This window comes from Balaenoptera physalus, assembly GCF_965194825.1.
Source record: "Balaenoptera physalus genome assembly, chromosome: 8".
Taxonomy (NCBI): Eukaryota; Metazoa; Chordata; class Mammalia; order Artiodactyla; family Balaenopteridae; genus Balaenoptera; species Balaenoptera physalus.
The window spans coordinates 15,981,045-15,995,474 of record NC_138887.1 but is presented as its reverse complement, the minus strand read 5'-3'; the positions used below and the strand labels follow the sequence as shown (position 1 = coordinate 15,995,474).

At 38.6% G+C, this 14,430-nt stretch overlaps 1 protein-coding gene across 6 annotated transcripts in view; it reads left to right on the top strand.

Annotated features, from left to right (window-relative positions):
* Positions 1-14,430, top strand: part of BCAP29 (B cell receptor associated protein 29) — a 56,263-nt gene that overhangs the window by 24,099 nt on the left and 17,734 nt on the right. For 5 of the 6 annotated variants that reach the window (XR_014266965.1, XR_014266966.1, XM_082473636.1 and 2 more), the window contains exon 7: positions 10,680-10,780. Coding sequence is in view for 4 of the 6 variants with exons in the window: in XM_082473636.1 (XP_082329762.1) it covers positions 10,680-10,780 (101 nt within the window). In the remaining 2 variants the exon portion in view is untranslated. Of the gene's footprint in view, positions 1-10,436; positions 10,643-10,679; positions 10,781-14,430 lie in introns of those variants that run through there. The other variant, XM_082473637.1, reaches the window with a different exon arrangement.

Here is a 14,430-nt window from a genome sequence, read left to right as displayed (position 1 = left end):
CACCCATAAACCTTATTCATGTTCATAGTCCCCCAGAGGGTAGGGGCAGGCACCAATATACCTAGCGAGAGGTAGAGAAATTAAGACACACACAAAAAATCATTCATTTCCCCTTTGCTCATGTGACAAATAGAGCTATAATTGGTTTCATGCATTAATGTTTACTCTTTAGTATAATTATTTGGACAGCTTTCTTTCCATTCCTTCTAAAGCATGGCCCTGCCATTAGTTTGGCTTCTTCACTTTGCCACTAGAGTGGCAACACCACAGATCTGATTATGCTTCTTCACTTCTTAAAACTCTGTTGGTTCCTGTTACCTTTATAGCTCTTCAGGATGGCACACGTGGTCTTCTGCGATCTGCCCCCCAACGTCATCTCTAGTTTTGCCTGCCCCACCCTTGTCCAGTCTAAATTTTACACCCCTACTCTATTAAATATGGGAGCTTGTAGTTCTCCTAACAGTGGTGTTTCATCACCTTTCCCCTTTGCCCAGGACTGCAGGTTTGTCTGCCTCTCCTGCCCTCTTCCTTCACACTCTGCCAGCTTGTGCTCATCCTTCAGCTCCAGCATCGTCGCCTCTAAGGAGCCTCCCTGAAACTCTCTCCCTTCAAGCTGGGTTGAGTGGCTTCCATCTGGACCTCCATAGTTCTGCATGGATACTAACTTAATAGTGTACTCTGTAGAAATTACTTTTCATTTGTTTATCTTTCTTACTAGATTGTAAGTGCTGTGAAGGCAAGGGCCACATCTAAGTCAACTCTTTGTCCCCAGGACATACTTAATGTTCTAGGCCTGTTATCTAATAGATATGAATAAATCTCACCCCCAAACACTGGTTCATCATAATTAGGCTCTTGCAAACTACTTACCTCCTTCTTCTTCCTCCCCTCTTCCTCACCCCTCCCTCCTTCTTCCTCTACTTCCCTCCTCTCTCAAGGACCGAGCTCTGGTGATAGTCAGGTATCCATCACTTGGTACCTGCACCCAAGCATCTCAGCATTGCTGAAGGAACTAACTTCTTATTTTAAATAAATGGTCACTGCATTCAGATGGTCCCTCAACACTGTGACAGTCCTATTAAACTTCTCTAAAATCTTCACTTTTTCACTCTCCAGAACTACTTTAGATCTTCTCATCTCACTTCTAAATTCTAAATCCACCGTACTTCATTGGGCACAAAGAATTAATCAAAAAAGTCATCTTCTCACCACCAAAACTACTGTCCTCCCTCAGCTGGGCTCAAACTCTACCTGTCCTTGGGTTACTGTGGATTAAGTTTCAATCCCTCTTCTACTGCTTTGGCTCCCAACCCCACTATCCTTCTCAAGGACTCTGTTGCTGCAATTACTTCCTCACTTCCTATCACCCTACAGACATCCTCTGGCATCTCCTATCCCAAAAAATAAAAACAAAAACTTCCTTTTGTCTCATATTCCTTCACTTACTGCCCCATTTCTCTGCTCTACTTCATAGCAATTTATTTTTTTTCCTTTTAACTTTTTATTCAGACATCATAAATTCAAATCACACAATTCAAATCACAGGAGAGATGCAAAAATAATACCCAAAAAAATGCCTGTACCCAAATGATAACACCTTACACTTCCTTATCCTTTTCTTTCTCTTCATATTTTCCTCTCACTTATTATTTTTATATTTTCCAAATGGTGATTTTCTAATTCTCTTATTCCTTCTCCATTTATTAGATGCCATTCTATTGTTAAAGGAGGAGCTTTCCATTTTTCCCCCAGTTACTTATTGATTTGCTTGTGTAATATATTCATTGCGTTATAATTCATTGTGAGCATTATAGTTTATTGTTCAGATTGTCTCAGATTTGGCCAGTGGAAGTCTTTTCAAGCTGGGTTCCATATCATTTTGTCATGCCCCCATTCTGTAAGCACATACATTCTGGTATAACAAGATAGTCCAAACTTATCTTGTACTTTTCCTCCTCTAGCCCTTGAATCAACCATTTCTCCAGTGAGCCTTTAGGTAGAGAATGGTATTTAGAAAGTAATATCTATAGCCTAGGTGTGCTCATTGCTACTGGGGTGTCATTACTTCTAGGTGCCCTTAGCAGACAGAACTGATAGTAGCTTAAATTTCACCACTTTAGAGAAACTTTTCCTGAGTACTCCATCTCATGTGGCTGCATGGTCATTCTTTATCACATCACCCTATTCTAACTTTCTTCATGACACTTGGCACTCACTGTTAGTTGGTTGGTTGCTTGCTTTATTGTGCGTCTTCCTCTGACTAGAAAATGAGTATTATGAGAGCTAAGACCCTACCTATCTTTTCATCCTCAGCACTTAGTAGAATGCCTGATGCCTAGTAGTCATTCCGTACATTGTTGAATGGATAGATGAGTGGATGACTCCCTTGTCTTAGGGCAGTTTCACCTGTGTAACAGCTTCATCTTCTCTAGTCATGAACAGTAGGAATCTTTGGAGGGGCTCTTATGTTTCATGGACTCTCAGCAGTTAGAGACTGGGAAAAACGTTTCCTTCTTCATATTCTTGATGAAAACAGTAAAGATTTCTCATCGCTATTAAGGAGCTTAATTCTCACAGCCCTTCTGTATTTGTTGTACATATTGACCCTAATGTAGATTTCATAAAAACTGTTTTTATGAACACTAACTTTAAATATTTTTAAGATATTTGTAATCATATTGCCCCTCAACCCTCCTCTTAAGTAACTTAAACCTCTTACACATAAGATTTATTCATGAAGGTTAAGTGACCTACATTTTGATATTCTTGAAATGTATTAAGTTCATGCTTCTTTTTTTTTTTTTTTTTTTCAGTCTATGGCAATATCTAGATCACTTTCGTGATCTGGCTTACCTCATTTTTTTTTTTGAATTTAATTTTATTTATTTTTTTATACAGCAGGTCCTTATTAGTCATCAATTTTATACACATCAGTGTATACATGTCAATCCCAATCGCCCAATTCATCACACCATCACCCCACCCCCCCGCGGCTTTCCCCCCTTGGTGTCCATACGTTTGTTCTCTACATCTGTGTCTCAATTTCTGCCCTGCAAACCGGTTCATCTGTACCATTTTTCTAGGTTCCACATATATGCGTTAATGTACAATATTTGTTTTTCTCTTTCTGACTTACTTCACACTGTATGACAGTCTCTAGATCCATCCACGTCTCTACAAATGACCCAATTTCATTCCTTTTTATGGCTGAGTAATATTCCATTGTATATATGTACCACATCTTCTTTATCCATTCATCTGTCGATGGGCATTTAGGTTGCTTCCGTGACCTGGCTATCATAAATAGTGAGGTTCATGCTTCTTTACTAGAATATCTGCTTTTCTTTTATCTACTTCCTCACTCCCTACTCACTGACTTTTTTTAATATTACCACTTTGGTGGGGTTTTAACTACATAATATAGTAATTTTAAAACATCAGAAGATTTTACACAAAAGAAAAATTTAATTAAGTTTTTGTTTATTTAAAACAACGGAACTTAAGGGATCATATTTGATAGTTTCTTACTAAGATAGTACTTATAGCCTAATGAATTTTATTATATCTTGTCCTATATACATGTGTTTTGTGTGGGGTTTTTTCCCACTGTACTTTTTTAAAATAAACTTTACGTTAGGACAGTTTATATTTATAGAAAAGTAGGCAATATAGTACAGAGAATTATCATATACCCCACACTCAGTGTCTCCTATTATTCATGTCTTACATTAATATGGTTCATTTATACAATTAATGAACCAATATGGATATATTATTATTGACAAAGTCCATAGTTTATTCAGATTTCCTTAGTTTTCACCTCACATCTTTTTTCTGTTCTAGGATCTCATTCAGGATACCACATTACATTTAGCTTTATGTCTCCTTAGCCTCCTGTAGGCTATAATAATTTCTCAGACTTTCCTTATTTTTGAAGAGCTTGACAGTTTTGAGAAGTATTGGTTATTTTACAGAATGTTTCTCTATCAGAAGCTGTCTGTTATTTTTCATGGTCAGACTGGGGTTATGGGACTGGAGAGGAAAGTCACAGAGGGTAAAGTGCCATTTTCATCACATTATTCCAGAAATACATACCAGCATGACTTATCACTGTTGATGTTGACCTTGATTGCCTGGCGGAGGTTAGTGTTTGTCAGGTTTCTCTATGCAAAGTTACTTTTTTCCCCCTCTTCCCATAGTGTAGTCTTTGGAAGGAAGTCACTATTTGTAGCCCAAGCTTAAGAAGTGGGGGTTATGCCCTACCTCCTTGAGGTGAGAGTATCTACATAAATTTTTGGAACTCTTCTGCACAGATATGTCTGTTTACCCCTATTTATTTATTTATTTATTCGTGGGTATTCATTTTATACTGTAGATTATAATTTAATACTCTTTTAATCTATACTTGTGCTTCTCTTCATAATCAAATGAATCTTTTGCCTTTTCCTAAAGATTCATCTTGGGAGGGATAAAGCATGACTGTTGCTTCAGTTTTTTGAGGCCTTCTGGGAATAATAAACAAGGCTGTAAAAAAAAAAGAAAAAAATACTCTTTTATTTATTTTGTTGCTCAAGTCATTTTTTTAGCATTAGCCATTGGGAGCGCCTTCAGTTGGGTCCTGTGTCTCTTTGATGTGTCCCCATCATTGTGGATTTTTTTTTTTTTTTTTTGCTTTATCAGTTTTTGAGTACACCCTTCTGACTCTACGTGGTGCTCCAGGCTTATCTTGTATATATCCTGCCTCATAGAATCAGTGTTTTCTTTTTTTTTTTAAACTAAACTGGATTCTGTAATAATATTTGTTTGCTTTTTGTTTTTAATTCTGAATTAGCATGAGATATTTGTAATGTGATTATATTTTTATCAAAATATCAAGAAAGGTCTGTTTGCTTTGTGACCTTCCAGTTAGCCTGAATTTTTTTTTCCATTAAAGATATAGTTTGGTTTAGTTGCAACCAAGATTCCTATCAAGTGACTAAAGTGGTACCTCATTGTTTACCTGACATTTATCATATTTTCAAAAAATGAACTGGTTCCACACAAGTGAATTTTTCAGATGCTTAAAGCTTAGACTTTTCATTTGTCTGTCCTTTCCTTCCTTCAAGGAACATATTTTAGGCACCTACCATGTGCTAGGCACAGTGCTGGGTACCCAGAACAGAGAGACAAGACACAGCTTTGTTTCTTGAGTAGTCCACAGTCCGGTAGGGATGTTGTTATACCTCAGCATGATAAGTGCTATAAAATTAAGCTCAAGACAAAGTAGAAGCCAACAGAAAAGATCAAGGATAATTTCTTGACATTTCAAAGGATAAACATTAATTAGCCAGATGAAACGGGAGAGAATGAGTCAGGCAGGGAGGTTAAAGGCGATGGGCAAGGATGTTTTAACAAAATGAGTAGCATGTAACTGAAAGAGTATGCCTTTTTGAAGTACTGCAAGGTGCTCACTGTGGCTGGAGCATAAAATAAGATGGAGGTAGTGGTGAGAGTTGAAAAGTAAGCCTAGGATCCATCATAAAGGGCCTCATGTGCCATGTTTATATGTTAACATTTTGGTGGGGGGAGCACTGCTGGAGGGTTTTTAGGCAGAGGAGCAAGCAATCACTTTGACATTACTGTGGACAATGAATTAGAGTAGCCAAGAAACAAGGTGAGGAATCCATTTCAGTAATCTAAACTAGAGACGAGGACAGTGATAACAGAGATGGAGTGAAGTGGATGGATTGGAGAGATATAAAGGAAGTAGAATCAATACACCTTATCAACGTACGGATGTGAGGTTAAAAAAGAGTGGGTGATAATTGAAGTGATAAATAAAACAGACCTTACCTGCATGTACCTGACAATATAGGCCTGTACAAAAATAACCATAATATAATTAAAACCACATTTTATGTCCCTTACTGAACAGAAGTTTGTGTGTCTACTTTCCAAGTATTTTGGAAGCATTACTGTAGCTTAACGGTCCAGTGATGGTCCCTGTAAAGGAACAGTACATGTGAGGATTAAGTACTGAAGAGCTCTGGTATGTCACATTCTCGAGTTCTCAAAAATAGAACCAAATGAACTGAAAAGAAATCAACACTAGATGTAGGGAAATTTTTCAAATTAAAATTTGAGAAATTTCTTTCTCTGGCACAATTCTTATAGCTAGTGTACAGCAGCCAGCTTGAGCTGCCATGCCAATATGTCTAAAAATTTTCTCTTACATTTCCTGGCAGAGCTTAGCTGATATTGTCTGTTATCCTGGGTAGAAAACATAGTGATACAATACATTTACACAGTGCATCGGTCTCACCAACTCCTCTTACTGTGCAAATAGCTCCATAAATGTAAGTTTGGCACTTGGAAAACCACAAATATGTTTGGCCTGCTTACATGGCATTTTACACAAACATTTTGGCTTATTTACTACATGTCACTGTAACATTAATTGGGGTTATTCTTTATATTAATAAATGATTTTTGCCTCAAAAAGTTCCCAGTGAACATAAATGAATCTGGCCAGTATTCTCATGAAATATCTCAACATTTCCATAATGCTACTGGCAAATGATAGCAGCTCATTTTTGCAGATGAGAAAATTGAAATAGTGACTTAGATGTATCACCTCAAGCCTCCTTGTCTGATGTCTTCCATATATATGCTGTTTCCAAAATAACATGATTCAAAATAAAACAGGCATATTCAAATGTCAGATAACAAGTTTATATAATCCCTTAGTCATGAAGGCAGTTCCAGAAGGAGGTAGAAGACAACCAAAACAGAATATTGTAATTTTTATAAAATGAGAGGTAAAGGACTAGGAAACAGTCCAAAAGGCTCCTAGACAGTAACATCCTCTCCTAATTAGAGTGAAATCAGTAAAATAGTAATCATTAGGTTTACTAATATCCACTGAAATACAAAATAAAATAAGAAACACAGTTCATGCCTTAGCTTGGTAAGTGCAAGAAAAACAGGATTTGCCTGCAGTTGTTTTGTTATAGCTTCGTACCAGTCATGATGAGAAGAAACTTCTGGATAGACTGTACAAGTGGTTTTCTAGCTTCTTCTACAGATTTGTAGTTCCACTTGACTCATTCTTTCTCCTAACAAATCATGAGAAAAATAGTATCTTTTAATAAGGAACTAATAAGTTGATATCTAAGATTTGTTGAATTTCCTAATTAATTTATTCATTTCAAAGATTTAAGTATAAACCGTTTTTAACATTAAGATGAACTGTTCAATACAACCTCCTGACCAACATTTTTAAAACCACTGTTACAGACTATTCAGACATTATTAAGTTGTAGAATCTTCGCTTTTTCTTTCTTTCTTTCTTTCTTTCTTTCTTTCTTTCTTTCTTTCTTTCTTTCTTTCTTTCTTTCTTTTCTTTATGGCTGCATTGGGTCTTTGTTGTTGCATGCGGGCTTTCTCTAGTTGCAGCGAGCGGGGGCTACTCTTCATTGCAGTGCGTGGGCTTCTCATTGCGGTGGCTTCTCTTGTTGCAGAGCACCGGCTCTAGGCATGCGGGCTTCAGTAGTTGTGGCACGCGGGCTCAGTAGTTGTGGCTCATGGGCTCTAGAGCACAGGCTCAGTAGTTGTGGCGCACGGGCTTAGTTGCTCCGTGGCATGTGGGATCTTCCCGGACCAGGGATGGAAACTGTGTGTGTCCCCTCCATTGGCAGGCGGATTCTTAACCACTGTGCCACCAGGGAAGTCCCTGCTTTTTATATACCAAAGTAAGTCCAGGCTCGTAAACATTTTTAGTAAGGAAGGAACTGAAGATAACACCATGTTTTGTATTTTCAAGTATCATCTAGGGGGCTTCCCTGGTGGCGCAGTGGTTAAGAATCTGCCTGCCAATGCAAGGGACATGGGTTCGAGCCCTGGTCCAGGAAGATCCCACATGCTGCAGAGCAACTAAGCCCGTGCGCCACAACTATTGAGCCTGAGCTCTAGAGCCCACGAACCACAACTACTGAGCCCGTGTGCCACAACTACTGAAGCCTGTGCGCCTAGAGCCCGTGCTCCGCAACAAGAGAAGCCACCGCAATGAGAAGCCCGCACACCGCAACGAAAAGTAGCCCCTGCTCGCCGCAACTAGAGAAAGGCCACACACAGCAACGAAGACCCAACGCAGCCAAAAATAAATTTATTAATTAAAAAAAAAAAGTATCATCTAGGAAAGGCCTTATGCACAGATTGAAAACTAATATATAAATTATTATATTGTGAGTGTGGTCCCTGTGAAATCTAACCAACTACCAAAAATCTCTCTTCCACATCTAACCCATGCTTTTCTTTACTAAGTGACACATAAAATTTGTCAAATTCAACTTTTAATACCTAGTTTAGATTTATGGATCTATAGAAGTAATGTGGAGGAAGTTATAAAGCTGCGCTGTCTATTACGGCTAGCCATTAGCTACATATGGCTATTTAAGTCAAAATTTAAGGGACTTCCCTGGTGGCGCAGTTGTTACGAATCCACCTGCCAGTGCAGGGGAGACGGGTTCCATCCCTGGTCTGGGAAGATTCCACATGCCATGGAGCAACTAAGCCCATGTGCCACAACTACTGAAGCCTGCGCACCTAGTGCCCGTTCTCTGCAACAAGAGAAGCCACCTCAATGAGAAGCCTGTGCACCGCAGCAAAGAGTAGCCCCCACACGCTGCAACTAGAGAAAGACCGCGCACAGCAATGAAGACCCAACACCGCCAAAAATAAATTAATTAAAAATAAATAAATAAATCAAAATTTAAATTTAATTTAATTTAAAACTCAGTTCTTCAGTTGCACTAGCCACATTTAAAGTGTTCAGTAGCCACATGAAGCTAGTGGCTACCATATTGGACAGCACAGTTTTAGAACATTTATTGGACAATGCAGATGTAGAACAATGCAGAGAGTTTAATTTGACAAAATAGTCTAGAAAGTATTGATACAAAAGGCACTTCAGTTGATAGTGACTTACATACTTATATATAACATATGATGGCTTCTCAGGAGGGAAGGCAATCAAACTGTTTATAAACAGAACCTGTAATTTCATTTTGCCAAAAAAGTGACTTAAGTTTTATAAATCCCACTTTCTTTCCTAAAATCCTACCCTAAAAAATTTACAAATGCAGAACTTGTGAAGGCTACATGTGCAGAATTGTATGTAGAGCTAGTTCAGGATTCCCAGAATTTCTCCAGTGCATCTTACACTACTCTTCCCTTCTACACATTTGCTCATTAGCTTCTACACAATATGTTGACTTAAATGTTTATCATATATGTATTTTTTTAACTTCTACCTAATTTGCTGACTTAGATTTTGCTCTTTGGTAGACAAAGACTAGTATGTAGCCATATTTGTGTATCATCTTGAGGTTAAAGTCTTTAAGTGCCACTTAATACACCCCATATTTTTCAACTTTGTATAAGAAAGTGATTGTCTTTATTCTTAAGGAAATATTGTCACCCATCCCTTAGTAAAAATGATAAAATATTTTTTCCACCCTCAGTTTTTTCAAAAGCAGACCCTTCTGATAAACTCTGTTCTATAATGCCTGAGTCCAGGTTGAGCCTGGGAGGTGTTAGGATAAGCCTGGAACATCTTGTGCCAGAAACTGTTGGGGGCATAGTCGAAGGACATAGATGCCAGCCTGAAGTTCCCACTGGCCAAATCTGGGGGAAATTAAGTATAGTAATGAATTATAGGTCATTGAAAAAATAGGAATCTATTAGTTCATACTGATGATGGATGGATGGATGGAGAAGAAAGGAAGGCTCCTCTTTATAGTACAATGCTGACTGATAAATTTGGATGGAATGATGAAGTTGGAAAATCACCATTCTGCAACCATCACAACAAAAATTGGTTTAGGCAAGAATGATCAGTAGATGCTAAATATAGGGGGGAAGTTTTGACAAGGAACAGGATGTTTACATAGTCTTAATTGTCTTCTCACTGCTTCTTAGTTACAAGGAGGAAAATAACTATAATATGGAAAAACCAGTGAGAGGCAGTTGGGCCTCTGGATGTGATACCTTGAGAAACATTCAGAATCATTTATGTCATATTTGTATGTAAGCGGGAGGCATAACCTGAATTTAATCATGAGAAGACATCAGACAAAATCAACTGGAAATCATTCTATTAAAAAAAATGTGTCCTGCATTCTTAAAAATGTGAATGTCTTGAAAGATAGGGGAGAAGAAGGCAGGGGGAAGGCTGAGGAACTATTCCAGATTAATGGAAACTAAAGAGACGTGACAACTTACTGTTAATCTTTGATATAGGACTGGATCTCTGGACTAGAACTGAAAAAATGATAAAAAGGACATAATTGGGACAGGTGCCAAGACTGGAATATAGATGGTAGATTAGATAAAGAGTATTGTATTGATGTTAAATTTCCTGAGTTTGCTAACTATATGATGAATATCTTTGTTCTTAGGAAGTACACAATGACATACTTAAGGATAGAGGAGCATGATGTCTGTAACTTAGTCTCAAATGGTTCAAGAAAATGATTGTGCATGTGTGGAGATAGAGAATACAATTACAAATGTACCATATTGTCAACAGTTGGTGAATTTGAGTAAAGGCTACAAAGAAGTTCTCCAAGTGTTGCAAGTTTTCCATAAATTTGAAATTATTTTAAAATAAAAATTTTACAATTCTATTCGATGTTCTCTAGCCCTTTCTAAGGCACAAAATGACATGACCATGATGAAGATACAATCAGAGAGACTTTCAAAAGAATATGACCGGCTCCTGAAAGAACACTCAGAACTTCAGGTGGGTGACATCCATTTTACGAGCCTCAGCTTTTTGAAATAGTAATTAATTACCTAAGTCAATTATTTGGGTTCTTTGCCCTTCGCAAGCTAAGAGGATGTATTGATAGTTAATCCTGACTTTGCAGAGTGATTAAATAAGCCAATTTTTACTTGAAGGTTGGGATATTGCATGAAAATAATCATAACACAGAGAATTACTGACATGCTAACTTACAGCATTCTAGCTGGAGTAAAGTTTTAAGCAAAAGAATTGAGCCATAAAAACAGCAGCATTGGAAACCAGACTGGTTCTGGAAAAATTTAGTTTTGCCATTTAGAATGTTTGCCATATGCATGCCAAAATAAAGCCAAAAATTGAAGACCCACATTACACTACTCCTTCTGTCCCACTGTTTGAAATATCTTAGGACAAAGCCTGAGGCATTCAAATTATATGTTTTACCTCCAGAGTTAAGTTGAAAGATGGAAATGGAGAAAACGTTTTTATCATTGAAGTCACAAAGTCAGGGGCCATGGTTTTCTTTCTCTTCCCCTTCAGTCCAGCAAGAGTCAGTTCCCTACCTTCACCCATGTTGGGTTTGTCTTCCCTTCCTTCTTGGGCTGCCAGCCCCTAACCTGATTTGATTTCCCAGCCCGCTTTGACCACGTGTGGGGAGAATTCGGGGAAGAGACCATTCCAGAGGCAACCCTGGCCCTCTCAATTCCTCCCAAGATGGAGGGTCTCTGCTCTTCTGCTTTCAGATTGGGCTTATCCTTAGAAATTGGCAGCATTTGTGGCCTTCAATGAGGGCTTTTTAGCAATTACAGCTCTACAGTTATTTCACTGTATTAGAAGCCTTAGTCCCAGGACTCATTTCCCTGCATGTCAGTGGTCATTGTATCTTCAGGGTCCAGCACTGTGCCTGGCACAAGACAAGCAAGCACGATATTCATAGGCTTGGAGTCAGACAGGCATGGAATAACTGTAACTTTCTTACTAGCTTTGTGATCCCAAGTAGGTCATGTCACCCCTCTGGGGCTCACTTTTCTTCATCTGTAAAATCAGAACAGTAATAACACCTGGCTCACTAGCTTGTTGGGAGGATTAAATAGAATGTGTAGGGTGCTTAACGTTGTGCCTGGCTGATAGTAAACACCCAAGGAATGATAGCTGTTATCATAATTATCACTATTACCAGTATTAATTCCTCTGTAGAAATTTTACTGAAAGAATGACTTATTCTCATCCAGCCACTTTGGCCTTAATTAGAGCCAGTCAAGAGATAATCTGATGCACATTTGTAATCTGGTATTCCCAGCTGAGTTGCATGTCTGATTTAACTGACCTACTTTGACAGTAGGGCGACCAGAGAAGGATAGATATCCTGTGTGCTCCAGACCCAGGACACCAAGAGCTCAGTTCTCATGCTCTGGAGTAGGTAGTTAGATTTTCAGCAGGACCACCCTTTCTCCATCTCTACAACAGAGGTCCCGAAATTGCTGACTTCACCATGGCATGATGAGAATTATTCCATCGCATCCTTAAAGATCCACCATGGAAAGTGGAGAAACATTTTAGAAGCCTCTCGCCTAGAAGTAGAACTATTTTTCCCTCCCATTTGTGAGATGAGGGTGTAGTCAACAAGGATGAGCATCTACACCGGTGGTCTCTGCCCCGGGTATCAGAAACGTTTAGATCCCTGGATGGAGAAAGAAGCAGAGAATGTCCTATTGTGGTAACAGCCAATGATTCTGTTAATCCCTCAAGAATGTATGTGATAGTAAGATACCCTCAACCCTTTTTCTTTCCCCAAAAAAAGCTTCAGTTTGCAGCTTATGCATTCCTGATAAAAGGTGTTCAGAAGTTTTTATGAGTAATCCCTTCCCAAGAAAGTAGTTTTTATACCTGTGTCTTTGAAAAAATGTCCTCATCCCAGATATGCCAGGTGCCAGGCTGAGAGTTGGGCCCTGGTGCATTTAAGCCTTGTATCCAGGTTTTTGAAATACTTATGGATGACGTTTACTGAGGGTGTGCTCTGGACCAAGCACTTAGCTGATGGCTTCATATATGTTATCTGCGTTCTCGCCTTCATAGCCCATCAAATTATTGATGAAACACATATTTTAATACCCTATTTTGTGAATGAGGGAAACGAGACCCAGAGGTGTTAAATAATGTACTCAAAGTCACTGAACTGAAAAGTGATAGCATTCAAAGTTGGATTTAAAGTCAGGAAATCTTTCTTCAGAACTTCCATCATTAACCACTATGCTCCTTCACCTGTGCTGGTCATTGGACTGTGGGTTCTGGGGTCTACTCTCTGGATTCTGGGCAGATTCAGCCAAAGGGAGGCACTGGTAGAAGACTGAAGGCAGGAGGAGGGGGAAAGCCAAGAAAGTCTCCTGTTCTCTCCACTTCGGGTGGCATCTGCCACAGCAGCCTCATCTCTTTCCATGGTCCCAGTTCCCACTGGGCGTCTTCCACCTGGTGGGACCTCGTTCCTGGGATCCGTTAACACTGTCTCCTCCATTGCCCTCCAGCCCAAAGAATGGTTTTCTGCCATTGCTAATACCTGAGGTGTCTTACCACCCTGTGCGGTGTGTCTCCTCTCTCACCACCTATAAAACCAATTCCTTGTGATAAGTATCTGTTTGATGAGAAAAACTCTCAGCTCCATGGTTGACCAGTTCTGTAAACCTCAGGTGAATCATTTGACATTCATGCAGCTTGGCTTCTTCAGTACTTAGATGAGGGTTATAATATTTCATGAGCATTAAATCAGATCCTGGGCCAGAAAGCACTTTAAATATATTTAAGCAAGAAAAACTCTCTACAACTGTATGGTGCTACGAGTTATTTCTTGATTGAACACTTTTTTTTCCCATCCACCTACTTAACCCTCCATTGTCCAGTAGGAGAACCTGAATAAGATTCTGAGATATAGGTGTCATTAAATGAGAACATTTTCTTAAAAGTGACTCTTACACTTTGATATTCACCTTATGAACCCAGCTGAGAAGCAAAAGATTGCTGTAGACCGTCTACAGGAAAAAGCTGTACCAAATTGTCCTTCGTGAATTTTACTTCAATTGTCAGACCAACCTCAATAATTGAATTACATCATAAAGTTCATTGGGAAACTTTTCAATTTTATATACTTGATTAAATAAAATAATCATAAAATAAAGGACTGTTAAAACATTAAGGAAACAGGTAGAAGAGAGGAAAGCTTGTTTCTTTACTGTAAACAAATCCCACTTTACATCTTTTAAATTTGTTTGGATTTCCCCATCTGATCCCCTTCCTGTTTTAGGCACTAAATAAATATTAGAAAATAGTCCCTTCGAAATATGTAGTCTTTGCCTTTCCTTGTTTGCCCTGGGTCTCTTCTAGAAAAGAAAACCCAGAATGTACTCAGGATCATTAGCAGCACAAACCCATCAGCACTAGCCATTTTTTAAATTTCATTTTGGAAAATCACCCTTCACTTTAAGGGACTTATCCAGAATAGCAGATCCATTAAAGCTGTGCTTTTTATCTAAAGTGGTAAGATAAATGTAAACACATAAAAGCGGTACCTTGTTACTCATATACCTCCTCTAATGCTGTCTTCTGACTCGATTGCTTAAAGTTGATGTTACTGAAGTTGCTCTGAAAGCAGAAATGCT